Raw genomic sequence first — 22,739 nt, forward strand, 5'->3', positions numbered from 1 at the left:
TTACCAGACATCCAAACGAATAGAAACAATGAATGCGTTTGCAGAAAATATAATATTTCAATTTAACTGAACATTTGTATACTTTATTGTTGTAAGCTGCTGAACAAGTCTGCAATCTAGGACAACTTGGCAAAATGGTATTTTTTCAAGTATCTAAAGTATCTAGCTTAGATAAATAATAATATTATTACAAAATCATATTTCATTATTTTATTCAATTCCATTTTAAGGCATGTTATATTGATTTTAATTGATTTCCTGAGCTACAATTTTTACATATCATTCGGATAGAAATTTATTTGGATGGGCAGGTAGAGTCACATGCATCCCCTTTCCTTCAGGCAAGTTCACACCTCAGCCAGTTATTATAAATTTTTGGTGTCTTCATCTGCAATGTAGTTCCTTTTTTATCAATTTTTCAATCATATATCTATGTTGCAATCCAACTAATTGTATGCAAGCAGAGCTCCAGATAAGGGCCGTACTTTCGTAATTACGAATTTGTTAGAGATCGGATACGAATTTATTTTAAAATTTGGCTGTATCAATACGAATTTATTTTAAAATGCGGTTGTATCAGTATGACATGTAAACAGTATTACGAATTTCAAATGAAGATAGAGCCGAATTGCATGTCTGCGCCAAGTTGCACTAATCAACGCTATCCGGACTGTTGACAATTTGCACAGTGTCAAAATGAGTGTGGAATACACGAAACACACACCGGTAGCATGATTTAGGCTCCGCCTACTTCAGGTACTTGCGAGATTTTTCCCGAGAAGTGTGAAAGCAAATCAAAATATCCGATACACGACAGTCAATTGTGTTCAGCCAATTAGCGCCGCGGTTACGTCTTATGCGTTGAATAATTAAGCAGTCAGCTGGCATTACTACACAATTGTTTGATCTCCATTGTATAAGAAAGACTCATAAGCTGCTTGTTTATAAATATTTACAAAATGACTGGTTTTATACTGACTTTCATCATGTTTATCGGGCACATTTCTACAAATTACTTTCCATTTTTATGCAAGTCTGATACTGTTTATGCTAAGTTGATGACTATATGCAAGATATAGCAGCAAAAAACTAGCACTGGCTAGGATATTTGAAAAAAGTTTTTTTAAAAATTATGGAATAAAGCAATAGTAGTTATATTCATTGCGTTTGAAATGATTTGTCTAAGAAAATGAATGTTCACATCAATAGTTTTAATCCATAAACAAGATGATTATACTTTATAGCCATCTTTTCATATCGCTTCACAAGCGTGAGAAATGATAATTTGAAGGAAACGCCCTTTTCTTCACCTAGACGCCTCCTTACTGTTCTTGGAGGAGAAGTGACTTCTCCTTTATAAGCTCTAGCTGTATACTTGTGGTGCATGTGTAAAACAAACCACTGTCATTAACACAGGCTGAATTAAAGGTATCCCTTCTCATAATACTTCTTTTTAATTTTGTTGGAACATTTTTTAGCTCGACTATTCAAAGAATAGTCTAGCTATTCTACTCACCCTGTCGTCGGTGTCGGCATCGGCATCAGAGTCACACTTTGGTTAAAGTTTTGCATGCAAGTACATACAGCTATCATTTAAAGGCATATAGCTTTGAAACTTATTTTTTCTTTTTCTAGGTCAATTACCAACCTCACTGGGTCAAGTTCCATAACTCTGACATGTGTTTTGAGCAAATTTGCCCCCATTTGGACTTGGGAAATCCTGGTTAAAGTTTTATATCTCCAAAACTAATGCAGATATTGAAATGAAACTTCACCTGTGTCTTCAGGGTTATAAAACTAGCAGATAGCATCAAGTCCCATAACTCTGACCTGCATTTTGGCCAAATTATGCCCCCTTTTGAATAAAAAACTTCTGGTTAAAGTTTTGCATGCAAGTTACTATCCAAAAAACTAATGGTAACATTTTCTTGCTTCCGGGACAATAATTTGAATGGTCGAGCATTGGCTTTCTAATGGACAGCTCTTGTTTTAATTTGTATGGTTTGTACCAAACTTTTTTATCTGTACCCACATTTGCTGATGCATGTGGGTACATGTACCGACTTTTCAAAAAGTTGGTGGGAATGATGTTACATGTCTGTAAACAAAACATTTAAACTCTGTGTATATCAGTGTGTTTTCTACTTACACTGTTAAATTTGTTTCTCAGTCATGTAAAGCCGTGCGTGTATTGATCGGTTTATTTTAAACCCTGTTATATGTTATGGACTTTCATTGGTTACACGTTTAATATACATTACAAAATTTTGTATAAGTAAGTATATGGAAGGAGTAGTGCTAGGTTTAACATGCCATTTTATAACTTTTGTTTATATTTTAGCATTTTTAAGTAATTTATGTTTTCCTACTAAGTAAAAAATAGTCACAGTAGTAAAAAAAAAAAGTGTATGTAAAACAATAAACAATGAAATTCAGATTGCTTTGATTTCCACCACAGTTTTGATCCTAACTACTTGAAACATAGAGGCCATGATGCATCATACTGTAAATGTAAGTCTGTAAAATTGGTCTGCCTTGCAGTTGAAAAATTGAGACTACTTTGCAACCAGCAACTATACTGGTTCGAGTCACGTATTCGGCCAGGTCGTAACTATTCGGCCACCCACTTTAAAGCTTTTTTTTGAGCCAGATGCTTGAAAAATGCATCACAAGCACTTGCTTTAGCAACAAAGTCGTTAAAAACAACAAGTTGAAGTAAGTAGAAAAAAAGTTGTCCTAACCTAAAGTTGTGTACTCCAAACAGTAAATATTTTGTCTCGCAGGTCATGTGGCGTAATCGCACGCATTATGCTGAGGTCTAAGGGATTCTGAGGATGTTATAACACGAAAAGAAGATATGCTTACGCTATTCTAGCATAAAACGTGTAAAAATAGGTAAATCAATATCATTTAATTTCCATGAAATGGGCGGTAAAGTCTACGTTGTTTGTTCACATTGACGTCATTTTCTTTTGAATTATCAGTTTTGGGGCCGTATTAGGTTTACACTTTTATGTAAAAAGGAGTTATAACAGCATGTGAGTGCGAGAATCTCACTGTTAACACACGTTTAAAACACCCTGAAAAATTAAAAAAAGCAGCAGTTTTATGCTAGAATGTGTAATAAATAGTGACGTAAAAATTAGACTACGTCATGCCAGTGTGAGAAGGATGACAGGCGCTTTTTAAATCTCTGTTGGCAATTATTTCTCACGAATTATGCCATTGAAAATTGATTGCAGTTTGTTGAAAAAGAATGATTTTGGCTTTAGCATCAATTTATTTTCAAGACAATGTTGAAAATATAACCAACTTTATGTTTAAAAAGTGGCTGAATATTTACAACCTCTAGAAGATAAAATGTGGAGCCTAAACCTGTCCGTTATTTTAAGTGCAGTTTTATTGTTTACCATGCTGTAAACGGCGATAACAATCAATGTTGCTTGTATTACAGCACATATGGTAGAAATTCTATACAAATCCGTTGCAAAAAGAAAGAAATATTTATGAAAATCCGCAAAAAGTGGTCAAATTTACAACTCAAACCAGTATGTTGTATTTTTTCTTCTGGCAGAGAGTTAATTCAAAATTTTGAAAATGTTACTCAGCCTATTTTTGTTAATGTTTGCTGATTCTGTTTTGGTTTCGTTTGGGGAAGGAAGTGACAGGGTTTTCCTCACAAAAAATTGTGCGTCAAAGGAAAACCGTGCAAACAATATTATTGTTCTAACACGATTTTTAAGGATACTGTGACATTTTTAATTGAAAGTCTAAAGTCTTGCAAGTAGATTTTCAGATTTAGCATGTAAGAAAAAAAGCTACAATAGTACTTGCTAAAATTTGCAAGTGGTCTAAAAAGTTAAATTTGAGCCCTGTGTATTGGAAATGCAGATGTCACAGAACATACAACCATTTTCATACTGTAACTTCTGGAGCCAAATAGATGGGAAGCATTTTCACTGGTTTTGCTGCAGTCGACTTTTGGTCTGGATGATGATCGAAGCTTCGCAATTAGAGGCTGCAGCTATTATCATCCCAAAACAGCATACTAAAAAAGTACTTTTGTATGACTCATTCACTATATAACAATAACTTCTGAGTGTTACAATGATAGTTGTTCATCACTAAAGAGTATTACAATTGGTCTTTTATAAGACTTAGTGTGCTTTCAATCAAAGGTCATATTGACCTCTTTGATACCTTGAGTGCAAATTGAAATGTCACTGGACAGTTTATAGTATACCGTGTCTCAATTAAGTTAACTGTGAAAATACAGGTTTGGGACAGACATATTAGTAAAGCAGTGCAAATTTTAATCCAGTGTAAAGAGCAGATGCAGTGGTCCAGTGGTAATACTGTCTGACTATTAACCAGTGATGGTAAGATTAATCCACCGCTCCTCCAGCTAACTGATATTGGGATAAGCTGGAGACAAGATAATTGAGGATAAATCTTTTACCTGTAAGCAAAGAATTTAGTGTGATATCTGATTTCAGCATGGCCGTGTAAAAGTGAAGACTACAGCTGAGCAGCAGGAAGCTAAGAGAAAGGAAAGAGAGAAGAAACTGAAACTGTACACAAGTGCAACTGAGAAAATCTTCTCTAAAGTAAAAATATGCTAAGGCCAAACAAGACATTAACTGTGTTTAGGGTTACTAGACCCACGAAAATTAAATTCTTGGAAGGGTCAGCCCTCTAATGTTAGCAAAATTTGTGGCTCAACCCTTTTGCTTTCATGAAAGTTGAATTTATGGTACATTTATTAATTTGTTAAATTAAGACTCGCATTTCTGCTGTCAGAATGATTTGTGTGTTTGTATTAAAAATTTAAAACGACAATATGAAAATAGGGTAAATACTACTAGATATGTAGGCAGTTTTAATCTTTTCTAAACAAAATTCTGATTTTTGATTTCATGTAGTACAGCTAGTCTCAAAAAGTGAATCTAGCTATATACGTCAAACTTCAGATGAATGAATTTTAACAAATGTTAGGAAAATATTCCTAAATTTCACTCATGGCAGCAAAATATAAATATTTTAAGGAAAAACAATCAAGATTGGGTTGGAGCTCAATTATAGTGTTGGAAAGCCTAAACACAGTTTTTTTTTGTTTGGCCTTATGTTTGTTATGAAAAATGTATGTTACCTATTCATTCTGTATCCTGACAATCTAGGAAGATAGTCTATCAATGTTGGAACCTCTGGTATATTTCTTTAACCTGCTGACGCAGTGATTCTGCTTTTTTTTACCCCCCGACAACAAAGTTGTAAGGGGGGGTATACTGGTTTCAGGTTGTCTGTCTGTCTGTCCGTCTGTCTATCCGTAGACACAATCTTGTGCGCACCATCTGTCCTCATCCCCTCGACACAATTTAATGAAACTTCACACAAGTGATCAGTAACAACTATAGTTGTGCATGGGGCATGTTAGGTTCTTTCAGAAAAAAAAATTGCAGAGTTACGGGACTTTGTTTTTTGTTACTATACTATATACATAGACACAATCTTGTGCGCACCATCTCTCCTCATCCCCTTGACACAATTTAATGAAACTTCACACAAGTGATCTGTAACAACAGTAGTTGTGCATGGGGCATGTTAGGTTCTTTCAGAAAAAAGATTGCAGAGTTACGGGACTTTGTTTTTGTTACTATACTATATACATAGACACAATCTTGTGCGCACCATCTCTCCTCATCCCCTTGACACAATTTAATGAAACTTCACACAAGTGATCAGTAACAACAGTATTTGTGCATGGGGCATGTTAGGTTATTTCAACAACAAAAACTGCAGCGTTACGGGACTTTGTTTCTTGTTAACATACTATGTACATACAGTCTGCATATGCAATCTTGTGCGCGCCTAATCTTCGAACCCCTGCACACAATTTAATGAAACTTCACACAAGTGATCAGTACCAGCCCTAGTTGTGCATGGTGCATGTTACGTTCTTTTAAATAAATGTTCTGCATAGTTATGGGATTTTGTTTTTTTGTTACTATACTGTAAACATACAGTCTATATACATACAGTCCACATAATTATGCAGTCTTGTGTGTCTCAAATTGCAATGTACTGTGTCAGTGCATGCGGGGGGGGGGGGGGGTACATTCATCACCTTTAGTGATAGCTCTAGTTTGACCAGTGCAGACAAAGATCAACCTACATGTCTTTGCAGGCGGATCACGGTCTGCACTGGTCGCCATTCAGTCAGTAAATTTTCAGCGAACACACCTTGGAATAATAAGTGGTACTGCCCAAATTGAATGATGGACCAGTCCACTGTAAAATTTTAGCAGGGTAAAGAATAATATTTAAGGTTTGTTTATATACAGTGTATTAAACGCATTTAACATTTCATCCAATCTTTTCATGTAAAATCTTCATTATATTAGCCAGCCAAATTCTACTGTGAAATAGCTGTTTTCCTTTCATTTCAAAATTGACAGTTTTTTTTTTTTTGACACAAATAGTTATTACAAAAAACATGTTCTATAAATCGAGGGCTGACCGGGAAACTATTGTATCTGCATTTTTAGCTCATCTGATTTTTTGAAAAAAGATGATGAGTTATTGTCATCACTTGAGCGGTTGTCGGCATCGGCGTTGGCGTCTGCGTCGGCGCTGCCTGGTTAAGTTTTATGTTTAGGTCAGCTTTTCTCCTAAACTATCAAAGCTATTGCTTTGAAACTTGGAATACTTGTTCACCATCATAAGCTGACCCTGTACATCAAGAAACATAACTCCATCTTGCTTTTTGCAAGATCTATTGCCCCTTTTGGACTTAGAAAATCAGTTTTCTTGGTTAAGTTTTATGTTTAGGTCAGCTTTTATCCTAAACTATCAAAGCTATTGCTTTAAAACTTGCAACACTTGTTCACCATCATAAGTTGACCCTGTACAGCAAGAAACATAACTCCATCCTGCTTTTTGCAAGATTTATGGCCCCTTTTGGACTTAGAAAATATCAGATTTCTTGGTTAAGTTTTATGTTTAGGTCAACTTTTTCTCTTAAACTATCAAAGCTATTGCTTTGAAACTTGCAACACTTGTTGACCATCATAAGCTGACCCTGTACAGCAAGCAACATAACTCCATCCTGCTTTTTGCAATAATTATTGCCCCTTTTGGACTTAGAAAATCATTTTCTTGGTTGAGTATTATGTTTAAGTCAACTTTTCTCATAAACTATCAAAGCTATTGCTTTAAAACTTGCAACAGTTTTTCACCATCATAAGTGGACACTGAACATCAAGAAACATAACTCTATCCTGCTTTTTGCAAGAATGATGGCCCTTTTTAGACTTAGAAAATCATGGGTAGGACAATATTTCTATTACACAAAAAAAAATCAGATGAGCGTCAGCACCCGCAAGGCGGTGCTCTTGTTGTAAATTTTACAGGAGAAAGAAAAAACTGAATATTTTCTTAAAAAACACAGCTTAGTATTACCATTCTTAGTAAATCATTATCAGTTGAAATAAGAAATAATATGTTGGCTTTTAAAATGTACTCAAATAATTTATTTTTAAGATTTAGCAAAAAGTGTCAGATACAATAGTTTCACGTTCAAAATGACGTTATTGAATTTAAAAAACTACTGTGAAACTATTGTATCTGCATTATTCATTAAATATTATTTATAAAATTCATATTGCTTTAAGCATAGAATTATTGTTTTACTTATAAATAACATAAATTACAAATATACAATGAAAATAGTGTTAGATACAGTATTTTCTTTCTGATGACCGGGAAACTATTGTATCTGCACTTGAATTATTTTTTCATTTTTTTTAGTTCATCTGATTTTTTGAAAAAAAATGATGAGTTATTGTCATCACTTGAGCGGTTGTCGGCGTCTGCGTCGGCATTGCCTGGTTAAGTTTTATGTTTAGGTCAGCTTTTCTCCTAAACTATCAAAGCTATTGCTTTGAAACTTGGAATACTTGTTCACCATCATAAGCTGACCCTGTATAGCAAGAAACATAACTCCATCTTGCTTTTTGCAAGATTTATGGCCCCTTTTGTACTTAGAAAATATCAGATTTCTTGGTTAAGTTTTATGTTTAGGTCAACTTTTCTCCCAAACTATCAAAGCTATTGCTTTGAAACTTGGAATACTTGTTCACCATCATCAGAATGATGGCCCTTTTTAGACTTAGAAAATCATGGGTAGGACAATATTTCTATTACACAAAAAAAATCAGATGAGCGTCAGCACCCGCAAGGCGGTGCTCTTGTTATTATTATCTCATTGAATTATCGCTTATTAGCTCATCTGATTTTTTGAAAAAAAATGATGAGTTATTGTCATCACTTGAGCGGTTGTCGGCGTCGGCGTCGGCGTCGGCGTTGCCTGGTTAAGTTTTATGTTTAGGTCAGCTTTTCTCCTAAACTATCAAAGCTATTGCTTTGAAACTTGGAATACTTGTTCACCATCATAAGCTGACCCTGTATAGCAAGAAACATAACTCCATCTTGCTTTTTGCAAGATTTATGGCCCCTTTTGTACTTAGAAAATATCAGATTTCTTGGTTAAGTTTTATGTTTAGGTCAACTTTTCTCCTAAACTATCAAAGCTATTGCTTTGAAACTTGGAATACTTGTTCACCATCATAAGCTGACCCTGTACATCAAGAAACATAACTCCATCTTGCTTTTTGCAGGATTTATTGCCCCTTTTGGACTTAGAAAATCAGTTTTCTTGGTTAAGTTTTATGTTTAGGTCAGCTTTTATCCTAAACTATCAAAGCTATTGCTTTAAAACTTGCAACACTTGTTCACCATCATAAGTTGACCCTGTACAGCAAGAAACATAACTCCGTCCTGCTTTTTGCAAGATTTATGGCCCCTTTTGGACTTAGAAAATATCAGATTTCTTGGTTAAGTTTTATGTTTAGGTCAACTTTTTCTCTTAAACTATCAAAGCTATTGCTTTGAAACTTGCAACACTTGTTGACCATCATAAGCTGACCCTGTACAGCAAGCAACATAACTCCATCCTGCTTTTTGCAATAATTATTGCCCCTTTTGGACTTAGAAAATCATTTTCTTGGTTGAGTATTATGTTTAAGTCAACTTTTCTCATAAACTATCAAAGCTATTGCTTTAAAGCTTGCAACAGTTTTTCACCATCATAAGTGGACACTGTACATCAAGAAACATAACTCTATCCTGCTTTTTGCAAGAATGATGGCCCTTTTTAGACTTAGAAAATCATGGGTAGGACAATATTTCTATTACACAAAAAAAAATCAGATGAGCGTCAGCACCCGCAAGGCGGTGCTCTTGTCTGTATTTATATTTTTGTATTTCTATTGATAAATTGGTAAATGAATTAAACTGAACAATACCTTAAGCCAGTAATAATGGTCAAATAAAATAAAAATATGTTTATCATTACCTTAAATTTTTTTTTTTTTTTTTTTTTTTTTTTTCCAAGCGTATGCATTAATACTTGACTGTACACATTTCATTACATCCGGATATAAATTTCATACAAGAAATTAATTTATGCTAAAATGAAGCTATACAGGGGGGAAATGAGCTGCAGCATGAGAAAACCAACATAGAGCATTTATGACCAGTGTGGATCCAGACCAGCCTGCGCATCTGTGCAGTCTGGTCAGGATCTTTGCTGCTTGCTAACTGTTGTAGGTTTCTGTAATTGCAATAGGGTTTGAAAGTAAACAGTATGGATCTTGACCAGACTGTGCAGATGCACAGCTATGTTGGTTTAATTTGGACCGGTTTCACCCCTCCCAAATATTCAACAAGAATTTAATTTTTCAGGACAGTCCGTGAATTCCACTGTCATTATTTCAGTAATGGTACAGCACTTTTGTGTTTTAACTTATAGCCAATATTGATGTGCAGTGGCATGGTTACAGAGTTCTGTTGCTTTTGAAGTGACTGTGTAAGGCATAAAAAAATTGTTTGTTTACAGTATTCCGACCTACCCAAAATGGTTGGTCCGACCCTAAAATTTTAATGTTTTTATGGCCTCAGCAAATTTTTTTTTCAAATTTTTAATAAAAAAATGCAGAACTGCACTTTTTATGCTTTAAACATTGTCATTGATGTTAGAAAGGAACTTATTGGTGCTCTAAAGACATAACCTCCTTATTTGTATTCATTTCTTGACCTAAAAATAATTTCCGAAAAGTCTCAATAATTTTAAACGAACAAAAAACATTTTCCAACCTACCTACCCTAATTTATTTTGTGAATGCTACCGAAAACAAAAAAAAATTAAGGCCTAATTTACCTTTATGTGAACAATTTAATATGTGATTTTGTTCTCTGTATCACCTGTGTTCCAGCTACAGTAGTATAGTGAAACTTTGGTAAAGACAGAATATTATCAAGAATCATTTTTAAAAATTGCTGAAAACAGAGATTTCTACATGACACTGTCTCTTTTTCTTTTTTGGACAAAGGTATTCATATACACTCAAAAATTTAAATCGTTATAGTACAAATAAAAAAGGACAAAATCGACAAGATGTTTTTAACAGAACTTCAGTTTATTACAATAACTTAATCACCTTTATCAATATTTGAGGCTAAAATTTCAAGAATGACAGACAGCAAAATGAAAAGCCAGAAAGCAAGCACATGACCACACGCATGTGCGATAAATGAATAAAAACTTAGGCATTTTGTCATGTCCTTACCCTCTCCGAAGCATACAACCCTCCCATGTGACAGAACAGCATAATCCGAGAGGAGTCACAAAGGAAACTAAGGTAATGCATCATTGACCTAATTTGGTCATGCTGCCATTCTCAAAAGTAAAGGACAAGAACAAGCAACAAGATAAGCCATTATGTCACATAACAGAATGACACATGGCTAACTCCGTCTTCTATATTTTCATAAAAGTATGTACAAAATTAAGTCCATAGCCATTAAAGTGTAAGCCATGACTGTATGAATTAACATGGTTATAATAGAGTCACGTCACACTAACAACTGCCTTTGGTAATCTTCAGGACTTTGCAAACAGTGTGGGCCCAGATCAGTCTGATCAGGGCCCACAGTGTTTGCTAAGTAACAAAAGGCTTATTAAACTTTTTCAAGAGGCAATTTTCTGATCCTATTTCAACAACCTAAAAGCATAGAAAAGCCTGGATCTACAGTAAGTCTTGACAGAAATTTACTCAGTCATGAAGACACTTTTTTGCATGACATGGCTCAATTATGTAATAGTATTCAGCATTAATTTTTTGGGGAAATTGGCTTTGAAGCTTACAAGCCGAGTTCTTTCTGAAAAAATAGTAACAATTTTCCAACAATAGAAATAACATGAGGATCCACAGAGTCGTGAAACGCTCACCTCAGTGATACCAATTTACCAAATGTATATTAAAGCTCTTGGCTTCTTGGTTTTAGACTAGATAATATTTTCATATTTATATTCACTTGAAATTAATTTCATGGATTCACTTAATCAGGAAACCCATGAAAATTAGTCCCCTATTGAATGTTAATGATTTCACAATAAGCCAGCTTCTACTGTACTCGAAGAAGGAGGGATATATTGTTTTGCAGATGTCGGTCGGTCTGTCGGACTGTCAGTCGATATTTAGACCAATCCTTTTCCGGATGATAACTCAAGAAAGCTTGTTTCCCATGTCTTCATAATATACAATGATGTTTTCTATTTCAGAGAAAGAATAAAGAATATGATGAAGAAGCTCTGAAGATTACAGGAGAGATTTTATCTATGAACTCTGATTTTTCTACTTTCTGGAACTACAGAAAAGAGATTTTTCTACATTTTAAAGACAATAAGTGAGTAACCAAAGGGGAAAAAAATATGTGTTATTGTTGTACTTGCATTACAGAATATCAGGTCAAGTTTATAAACATAAATTTGCAAAGGCAAAGAAAAATTGCAAAATATAAAGAAATACTGTGTGTACAGAAAGCAACAGTTGTGAATGGGATAATGAGAAAGTGTATCATAAATTCTACATTAAGTTACACACTTTGTGTAGCATTTAGTAAATCTTGTTCTTTTATTCACGAAAGTGTAATAGTGCAAGCTGCATAGGCTGGTCTGGATCCATGCTGGTCGCAAAGTCACTATGTTGGTTTTCTCATGGTGTGGCTCATATGTTCATTTCTATTTACATCAACAGACCAGAAGATGAGATGCATGAACTATTTAAGGGCGAGTTACAGTTCCTGGAGTCCTGTCTCAGACAGAACCCAAAATCATACGGTGTATGGAACCATCGTTGCTTTATTATGGATACGATGGCAAAACCAGACTGGAAACAAGAACTTCATCTATGCAATCTCTTCTTGGAGTATGATGAGAGAAATTGTGAGTATCTGATATTTGGATACCAGTCTCTAAATTCAAGCATCTAATTGGTTGTTTCTGATTGCAGTTTTGAAATTGGACAATGACAGTGGCAAACTTAGATTGGTCTTCGAGAATATTTCTAGCTAACAGAAATATGATCCTTAAGTTCCCTACAGTAGTCAGAAACCATTTAGAAAAAAAATGTAAAACCAAGATTTTAATTAATACCTGAAATTAGTCCCTGGACATCATTTTTCAAACAGTGCAGTTGAACTGCGAAAATGGTTGTTGTTTGAAAATTTGAAATGAAACTATTGAATTGCCACATCTTCAAACTTTTATAGAACAGTCCTTCCCATGTCCATTAGAAGTAAAGCAAACAGAAAACATTTGGACTAAGTTTAGATCATGTAGTTATGCAAAAAAAAAAGAGATATATTGTGTATCATCTTTTAATGTCTCTAAATCTGTGGCTGTACCCATTTTAGTGGCAGTTATTACGTTTATACTTTCAGTTCACTGTTGGGATTATCGTCGATTTGTTGTCAAGCGAGCAGAGATTCCGCCTGAGGAGGAACTAGAATTTACGACAAGCAAAATTTGTAACAATTTTTCAAACTTTTCTTCATGGCATTACAGAAGTAAGCTCTTGCCTCTAATATATCCAGATGAGGTCACCTCAGTCGGTGTAGAGGAGAGTGTTCTAATTAAAGGTAGGGAAATTCAAACTTCAATACTCATTCTTTCTTACTCCTTCTCAGTCTTATAAGTAATTATTGATCATCAAAGTTCGAATTATTTTTCAAAGTAAACAAAGTTTTGCAACAATCATAACTGAAGACAATGCTATACTTAAGGGAGCATGTATCAGTACTAACAATTCTTGCTTTATTTCTTACAGCTCTATTAATCTAAAATATTATGTAAACCAAGATATTTTGAAAATTAAAAAAAAAAATAGATTATCACTCTCTGAGTTCTTTAGAATAATGTGAAATACATGTATTAAAATGGAATGAAAGAAAATACCTTGTGACAGAAAAGTTGGAACGAACAGTAAAGCCACTTCTGTAAATTTCACATTTTAACTTGTGCTGCAAGGATTTTTAATCCCCCGCCATGAGTGGTGGGGGTTATAGGAAGGCCCCCGCCATCCATCCTTCCATTTGTTCGTAACACTTTCGTGTCCGCTCCATATCTCCTAAACCCCATGAAGGATTTTCACAAAACATGGGTCAAATGATCGCCTCATCAAGACGATGTGCAGAACTCATGAGTCAGCTATGTTAGCTCAAGGTCAAGGTCACAACTCAAGGTCAAAGGTTTGAGCCTTCCATTTTGTGTCCGCTCTGTATCTCCTAAACCCCTTGAAGGATTTTCATGAAACTTGGGTAAAATGATCACCTCATCAAGACGATGTGCAGAACTTATGAATCAGCTATGTTGGCTCAAGGTCACAACTCGGGGGTCAAAGGTTTGAGCCTTCCATTTTGTGTCCGCTCTGTATCTCCTAATCCCCTTAAAGGATACCTATGAAACTTGGGTCAAGTGATCACCTCACCAAGACAATGTGCAGAACTCATGAGTCAGCCATGCGGGCTCAAGGTCAAGGTCACAACTTAAGGTTGTTTTTTTTTTAGCCTTCCATTTTGTGTCCACTCTGTATCTCCTAAACCCCTTGAAGTATTTTCATCAAACTTGGGTCAAATGATCACCTCATCAAGAACTCATGAGTCAGCCATGTCAACTGAAGGTCAAGGTCACAACTCAAGGTCAGAGGTTTGAGCTCTGTATCTCCTAAACCCCTTGAAGGATTTTCTTGAAACTTGGGTCAAATAATAACCCCATCAAGACGATGTGCATATTTCATGAGTCAGCCATGTCAATTCAATATCAAGGTCACAGCTCAAGGTCAAAGGTTTACCTTTTCACTATCGATAATAGTGGCGGGGGATTTAGCTGTCTTTCAGACTGCCTTGTGTTCTTGTCAAAGGAAACTTGATTTATCAGCTTTTAAGATATTATAATAATTGCAGACTATGTCAAAGTTTCATTGAATGAAGGTAGTTCATTATATAGCCTGTATAAGAACAATATCTATGATAAAACATTGTAGACTTGTAATTGAAGAGATATCTGTTTCAGAATATGAGACGGTTCAGAATGCATTTTTCACAGACCCTGATGATCAAAGTGCATGGTTTTATCACAGGTGGCTTCTTGGTAGAGGTAAATCTTACTTTCCTTTCATTGTACTTACAGAGATCTGTTATAAAGTTATACAAAAGAAGCTGTGTTAAATCTTAGTGCGGCAGAACCAGTATTGACTAAGCCTTTTCTCTTTGCAAACAGTTTTAGCTGATGTAGGCTATCCACAAGTCAGACAGAAAAAATGTTTTTTGTTACTCACAAGTTTGCTCAAAGTGGATGCCATTTCATTACATTGATGATGTTTAAATGTTTCATATGTTTAATACATATTTCTTTGTAATCCAGCTGCCAAGGGGTGAAGTGTTTATGCTTGCTGTTCTTGAAATAAATTGTTAAATGTTACCTTTTATTTTGGAAATTTTGAATCATATACTATGGCTGCATCAAAGCAACCTCAATCTGTTTGAAAATGTAACTGCTAGAGGCAGAACAAGCCAGTTTTCTGTATTTAAATTGCTGTACAGAAAACTTGTGAAATGCTGTATTGAGCATTCATCATGAATCAGAACCATCAAGTGAACAATCTAGAATTAATACAGCCCTTTTGTCAAAGTTATGTTTGTATGCTGTTTTAGCCTCCTTGTTAAAGATTGTATTGTGTTTGCAGGTAAAAGAAAGACAGGTGTAGGATGTATGATGGTGGACAGGTCGGAACAAGTTCTGATGATCAACACTACACAACCTGTTTTGGTACATATATCTTGTAGCATTTTCAAACTCAGTCAGTCTTTGTATTGTTATACTTTTACGTTTGATTTAATTTTAAAAACAACCAGTATTTGTATTGGCTGTCATGAATTACATTAAAAGGTGATTGCATTTTAGATTTTGCAACATGTTTAAAGGCAATTTAGTACTTTATTAATGCTTGTTCTATGTGGTATACAAAAACCGCTGACAGTCTGTAAATTTTGTATAAAAGGCGTCTGCTTTAAGTAGCAGACTTTTATGTAACCTAGTGGTAGAACATATACTTAGTGCGGGAGATTTTGGGTTCCCTCTCTGACTGCGTCATATCAAATACATTAAAAAAAGGACCCAGTGGCATTAAAAAGAAAACTGGGTTCTCTTCTCTCATACCTTAATGGTTATGGTTACCATGAGGAACGAGGTGTCAAGAATGATAAGTTGTAGATCTTGTTTGATTGGCCTCGAGTGAATAAGTATAACCCAAGTATGTATTTGATGTAAAATAAAACATATTGAAAATGTAATGTATATCTGGAATTAAAAATGTGATGTATATCTGTAGTCATGTCCCTTTAAGTTTGTTAAACAGTAATAAAGACTTTAATATGGTTTTCATTTAGCATACACTTTTTTTTTACAGATATCTCCGTCAACATGTGAAATAGATGTTAGTGTTAATGGAGAAAGAGTGGAAGGTGTTTGGTGCACACACAAAAAACAGACAGAATGTTATTCCCCCTTATGGATATCCTTTTATAATGTGTAATAAGTAATCCTTTTCTTTTAGCCTTTAATTGCAAAGTAGCTCTTATGCCCCGGGTGTCGAAGATCTTGGAGGCATATAGTGTTTGAACAGTCTGGCCAGTCATCCTTCACAAATTTTTGTATACTCATCTCCTACAGTTTCCACTATTTGAAATGAAACAGGGTATACATCATTAGCATGAAGTGGGCATGTGCATATCATGGGACTTTTATGTCCAAATATTTTTCCTAGACCTGTTCACAGTTGCAAGCAGTCCTTCACAATTTTCAAATTGGGTCCACTGGACCCATTCACAGTTGGTGTGAAAACCTCTAAAAATAGTAGAAAAACATAAAAATGCATTATTGCATGGAGGCTGCCATGTAAGCAATGCCTACTGGTAGTAATCGTACCGCACATGTGCATTTGGGAAACACTGTTACTAAGATAAGAGAACTTGATGTAATATGGTACCCTAGAGGGCGAAAGTTTCTGCTGCTCATGAGATCTTAAATCTTAAAGACGGATCAATACATCTATAGCACGGTAAGTGTTGGAGAGTTTGTTATCTACTTTTGCGTAGAAATCAAGATTTGTTACGTTTGTCGTCCTATATTATCGATCCTTGAACGTTAATTCATAGTGCGTTTGGGTACGAAACATTGATTCATAGTGCTTTTAGGTATGAATCAGGTACAAATCATTTAAATGGTGTCCTCATTTGTTTTGGAATAAATATATTAATGTAAGTTTTAGATACCTATCTTTTTACACCCATATATTCATATTCAGTCATTAAACATTTTGATTTAGAGTATTAAGAAAATTCACAAGGGGAAAAAATTCACAATTAAGGGGGAAAAGTTCACAATTTTGAGAAAAATGACATCAATTTTCACAATTTTTCTGGTACTGGACCCATTCACGAGTTCGAGAAGAAAATCACTGTGTTTGTGTGTATCATACAGGTTTAAAAGTATTTCTCTACAGTTATATCTTGGCTCTCGATTGACCTAACCAGTGTTCCTTACTGAATCAGAAGTAGAGAACAAAATTTTTAATACTTTGTCTAATTAATTGTAACAGGTAACCCTTTCCTGGCTAGTAAATTGAACATGCTGCATGAAGAAACTACTGTACTTAAAAGGAAATTGATCTGCCTTTGAATGAAAGAATTTTTTTCGTTGTGACTTTTAAGTATTATATGAATTCCTTTTTTGTTTCGTGAGTGATAGGTAGTCACTTTCCAAGCACTGTATTGTTTGGACGCAATAAACCTTTTTTTATTATTATTTTGTTCTACTAAAATAATTTTCATTGTCCAAAGAGTGATGACATGTAAAGTAGAGGAATAATACTATCAGTGTCTTCAAAGGTGAAAATTAGCATGTTTCTTCCTCAACTCAACCCACCCACTTATCAATAGCTCAATCTGTGGATGGCAGGGCTATGAGTCTGATCCCCGGGCGAGGCATATGTTCTCAGTGATGATTTAATAAAAGCCATTGTGTCTGCAGTCATTCGTCCTCCACCTCTGAATCATGTGGAGAAGTCGGCAGTTACTAGTGTAGAACAGGTTTGTACTTGTACAGAATCCAAGAACTACCGTTAGATTAACTGCCCACAGTTTTGTAACTGAAAATACCACACAAACAATTTTCCTTAACTCTGAGCACATATTTAAACCAAAAGACTCAGAACCGTGGATTCCTTCAAATGAAGAAGTTGAAGTGTCAGTAGCTGCTGCAGGCGAGGACTGGGGGTCGTCAGATAGTCTAGAGTTAACTCCTTGGGAGACGTGCCATTGGATCTTCTCTCAAGAAGAGCAGGGTTCAAGATTTAGGTAAGTCATGGTTAAAATAAACTAACACATATCCATTCATGCATGTCAGGCAGGCTTTTGTAGGAAATTATGTCGTAAATGTTTCATGTAGGATGTTCAAAGTCTGAAGAATATGAAATGAATTTAGAAAAGTCTTTCATATAGACATACCTGAGGTTTGCAATTACTGTTGATTGGGTATCACTTTTCTTCATTCGATTTTCATAAGTGTTCTTAAACTTTGAGAATTATTGCAAATTCAAAGTACATTAGTATTTTAAAAATTAAAGTAACATGAATTCCAGATGTATAACCAGCTACATGTAGGAAGCAAACTTTCTTAGCAGCTGGAGCTTAATTTTTTACCTCACCTGTCACATAGTGACAAGGTGAGCTTTTGTGATCATCCGTCGTCAGTCCGTCCGTCAACAATTTCTTGTCTGCACGATAGTGGTTTCATTTATGATTTTATTTTAACCAAACTTGCACACAACTTGTATCACCATAAGATCATGGTTCCTTTCTTGAACTGGCCAGATCCCATTATGGGTTCCATTGTTATGGTCCCTGAAAGGGCCAAAATCAGCTATTTTGACCTTGTCTGCACAATAGCAGCTTCATTTATGATTTGATTTTTACCAAACTGGCACACAACTTGTATCACCATAAGACCATAAGATCTTGGTTTCTTTCTTCAACTGGCCAGATTCCATTATGGGGTCCAGAGTTATGGCCCCTGAAAGGGCCAGAATTAGCTATTTTGACCTTGTCTGCACAATAGCAGCTTCATTTATGATTTGATTTTTACCAAACTGGCACACAACTTGTATCACCATAAGATCTTGGTTCCTTTCTTCAACTGGCCAGATTCCATTATGGGTTCCAGAGTTATGGCCCCTGAAAGGGCCAGAATTAGCTATTTTGACCTTTCCTGCACAATAGCAGCTTCATTTATGATTTAAATTTAATCAAACTTGCACAAAACTTGTGTCACCATAAGATCTCAGTTCCTTTATTGAACCGGCCAGATCCCCTAATTGGCCAGAGTTATGGCCCCTTAAAGGTCCAAAATTGGCTTTTTTGGCTTTTGCAGCCATAAAGAGACTTCATTTATGGTTTTATTTGATACAAACTTCCAAAATATCTTCAACAACAATAAATCTTGGATTCCATGACAAATCAGATCCAGTCGTAGTTTCCAGAGTTATTTTATATCGGATTACCTCCCCTGATTGTAGTGAAAATGGATTCATATCAGTAAGTACTTATAGGACTTATTTGAAATTTCATTATTGTCATTAGTTGGAATGAGCCAATCAGGATAGATAACTATGGACTGATTTTATGTCAAATTACCTCCCTTTATTAACCAGGTTTTCAACGAAAAACCTGAGTTATTAGATTGGGGTATGTCGTTGATCGGGCGGGCGGGCGGCGGCAGCGTCAAACTGGTGTTTCCGGTCAATAACTTTTGTTTCGGTAAAGATATTTGAATAAAACTTGGTATGTATGTAGCTTATATCAAGACAAAGGCTGGGATTGATTTTAGTGTTTCTGGGGTCAAGGTCAAGGTCACTGTTACTTAAAATAGAAAAAGGGTTTCCGGTCAATAACTTAACTTAGAAATGAGCTATCATGATGAAACTTGGTGTATAGAAAACTTATATAAAGTTGTAGCTTGGGATTGATTTTGGGATTTCTGGGATCAAGGTCAAGGTCATTGTTACTAAAAATAGGGTTAGGGTTTAGGGTTAGGGTTGTGCTTTAAAGTGGTGCACTGTGATTCAGTATACTTTTTTATTCTTATGAAAAGTGTTGAAAACCTGGTTTCGTGGCATTGCCGCGTTTTTTGTTTCAAATTAAAATGAGTATATCTCAGTAACTAATGAAGATACTAATCTGAAATTTCATTTATTTCAACAGATTCATTTGGCAGATCCTTTGTTCACTTACAATAATTTTTTTTTTTTATTACTTCCCTTTTACGTTACTATAAATAGCTTATTTTTAGTAACTTTTTTATTATTGGCCGTAGGGAAAACCCGAGACCACTTTTCTGTGGTACAACATGGATAGTACCTTCAATTTTTAGGTGTATTTTGACATATCTGTACCTTGTAAGAATTTTGTTTTTCTGTTTGGTTAAATTTCTTACTTTGTTGTTCCTGTCCTTTGGACTTAGATATTTTTTCTGAGGACCTTCTTGGCCTCAAGTGCAATAATAACAGGTAAGCGATATAGGGCCATCATGGCCCTCTTGTTTATCTTTGGAATTGTGAAATAAGATTGATGCGAAAATATCCAGTTTAGAGAAGGATTTTTAAATGTGTCAGAAAAGCACTAAAATATCTTTTGTCATGACTTTTGATAAACATATTGCTTATATTTAGGACATAGAATAGAACAAAGGTATCACGAAGCTGTTGTATGAAAAGTTTGAAAATGTTGTTACAGAGATGAGCTGAGTGCGGCCACAACAGATACACTGCAAAGGGAGCTGGAATCTGTTCAGGAACTGTTTGAGGTTGAACCTGAAAACAAGTGTAAGTAGAAAAGGATATCTTGTTCCTTGTAAGAACCAGTCTTTTACAAGAGGTGAGTGACAGCGGTTTGTGTGCATATGGAAACAAGAACCTTTTCACTCCAATATCTTTATTTGTCTTTTGGCACATCAACTTACTCAATAGGGAGAGCACAGATCTACAGATAGCAGAGCTGTGAGTGTGATCCTTGGGTGATGAGTATGCTTTGAATATTTGATAAAAGACAATATTACTGAAGTCATTTTGTCCTCTTCATGTGATTTTTAGCTCACCTGTCACATAGTGACAAGGTGAGCTTTTGTGATCACCCTTCGTCAGTCCGTCCGTCAACAATTTCTTGTCTGCACGATAGTGGTTTCATTTATGATTTTATTTTAACCAAACTTGCACACAACTTGTATCACCATAAGATCTCGGTTTCTTTCTTGAACTGGCCAGATCCCATTATGGGTTCCAGAGTTATGGCCCCTGAAAGTGCCAAAATTAGCTATTTTGACCTTGTCTGCACAATAGCAGCTTTATTTATGATTTGATTTTTACCAAACTGGCACACAACTTGTATATCCATAATATCTTGGTTCCTTTCTGGAACTGGCCAGATTTCTTAATGGGTTCCAGAGTTGTGGCCCCTGACAGGCCCAAAATTAGCTATTTTGACCTTGTCTGCACAATAGCAGCTTTATTTATGATTTGATTTTTACCAAACTTGCACACAGCTTGTATCACGATAAGATCTTGGTTCCTTTCTGGAACTTGCAAAATTCCATTATGGGTTCCAGAGTTATTGCCCCTGAAGGGGTCAGAATTAGCTATTTTGACCTTGTCTGCACAATAGCAGCTTCATTTATGATTTGATTTTAACCAAACTTGCACAAAACTTGTGTCACCATAAGATCTTGGTTCCTTCCTTGAACCGGCCAGATCCCATAATAGGTTCCAGAGTTATGGCCCCTGAAAGGGCCAAAATTGGCTATTTTGACCTTGTCTGCACAACAGCAGCCTTATTTATGATTTGATTTTAACCAAACTTGCACACAACTTGTATCGCCATAAGATCTCGATTCCTTTTTATACGCCCAACATATTATGTTATCGCCTCAGTGTCCGTCTGTCTGTGTGTTGGTTAGCAATTTCCCTCCCGCTCTGTAACTCTTGAACACCTTGATGGATTTCAGAGAAACCTGACACAAATGTTCACCTAATTGAAACGACGTGCAGAGCGCATGTTTCAGGTAGCTCACTTCAATGTCAATGTCACACTTAGAGGTCAAAGGTCATACGACTTTGATTTGTGTGAATATTGCTCTGCATTTGCATTGCATTGCAATGCTCTTTTTTTTATTTGGCAGATCCTTCTTTTGTTCGCTTGCAATAAAAAAAATTTAATTACTTCCCTTTTATGTTACTATAAATAGCTTATTTAGTAACTTTTTTATTATTGGCTGTAGGGAAAAACCGAGACCACTTTTCTGTGGTACAACATGGATGGTACCTCCAATTTTTAGGTGTATTTTGACATATCTGTATCTATGGAGCCAACTGGATAATGATGTTGGCTTCAAGTTGTTTGCCTAATGATGAAGTTTTGCACCTCCCAAGAAATTGAATAGTTTCATTAACCAGGTTTTCGTGAAAACCTGAGTTATTAGATTGGGGTATGTCGTTGGTCGGGCTGGCGGGCTGATGGGCGGGCGTCAGCAGCGTCAAACTGGTGTTTCCGGTCAATAACTTTTGTTTCGGTAAAGATATTTGAATAAAACTTGGTATGTATGTAGCTTATATCAAAACAAAGGCTGGGATTGATTTTGGGGTTTCTGAGGTCAAGGTCAAGGTCACTGTTACTTAAAATAGAAAAAGGGTTTCCGGTCAGTAACTTAACTTAGGAATGAGCTATCATGATGAAACTTGGTGTATAGAAAACTTATAAAGTTGTAGCTTGGGATTGATTTTGGGGTTTCTGGGATCAAGGTCAAGGTCATTGTTACTAAAACTAGGGTTAGGGTTAGGGTTAGGGTTGTGCTTTAAAGTGGTGCACTGTGATTCAGTATACTTTTTTATTCTTATGAAAAGTGTTGAAAACCTGGTTTCGTGGCATTGCCGCGTTTCTTGTTTAACCCTTAGCCTGCAGGACATGATTGATTGTGCCTTTGTGACCGGTGTAGATCATGATCAGTCTGCACTGTTCACTATTCAGTCAGTATCTTTTTGGTAAGCACCCCTTTTAACAGGTGGACGGATAGCTCAGTGGTGGACGGATAGCCCAGTGGTTTGCACACTGGCCTTCCAATCCTGAGGCCGGGGGTTCGATCCCCGTCAGCTACTCGGGAATTTTCAGAAACGCTTTTCAGTGTTTCCCACCTAACTAGGTACTGGTCAGGAACCCAGGCAATACTTGCATGTATC

At 35.6% G+C, this 22,739-nt stretch overlaps 1 protein-coding gene across 2 annotated transcripts in view; it reads left to right on the forward strand.

Annotated features, from left to right (window-relative positions):
* The first annotated feature begins 22 nt into the window (after window positions 1-22).
* Window positions 23-22,739, forward strand: part of LOC123549931 (geranylgeranyl transferase type-2 subunit alpha-like) — a 28,717-nt gene continuing 6,000 nt past the window's right edge. For both annotated transcript variants that reach the window (XR_008371451.1, XM_053546376.1), the window contains exons 1-10: window positions 23-137; window positions 4,497-4,607; window positions 11,681-11,805; window positions 12,156-12,343; window positions 12,841-13,038; window positions 14,471-14,554; window positions 15,144-15,226; window positions 15,867-15,971; window positions 17,648-17,814; window positions 20,248-20,336. Coding sequence is in view for 1 of the 2 variants with exons in the window: in XM_053546376.1 (XP_053402351.1) it covers window positions 135-137; window positions 4,497-4,607; window positions 11,681-11,805; window positions 12,156-12,343; window positions 12,841-13,038; window positions 14,471-14,554; window positions 15,144-15,226; window positions 15,867-15,971; window positions 17,648-17,814; window positions 20,248-20,336 (1,153 nt within the window). In the remaining variant the exon portion in view is untranslated. The remainder of the gene's footprint in view (window positions 138-4,496; window positions 4,608-11,680; window positions 11,806-12,155; window positions 12,344-12,840; window positions 13,039-14,470; window positions 14,555-15,143; window positions 15,227-15,866; window positions 15,972-17,647; window positions 17,815-20,247; window positions 20,337-22,739) is intronic.

Source organism: Mercenaria mercenaria, chromosome 6 (genome assembly GCF_021730395.1).
Source record: "Mercenaria mercenaria strain notata chromosome 6, MADL_Memer_1, whole genome shotgun sequence".
Taxonomy (NCBI): Eukaryota; Metazoa; Mollusca; class Bivalvia; order Venerida; family Veneridae; genus Mercenaria; species Mercenaria mercenaria.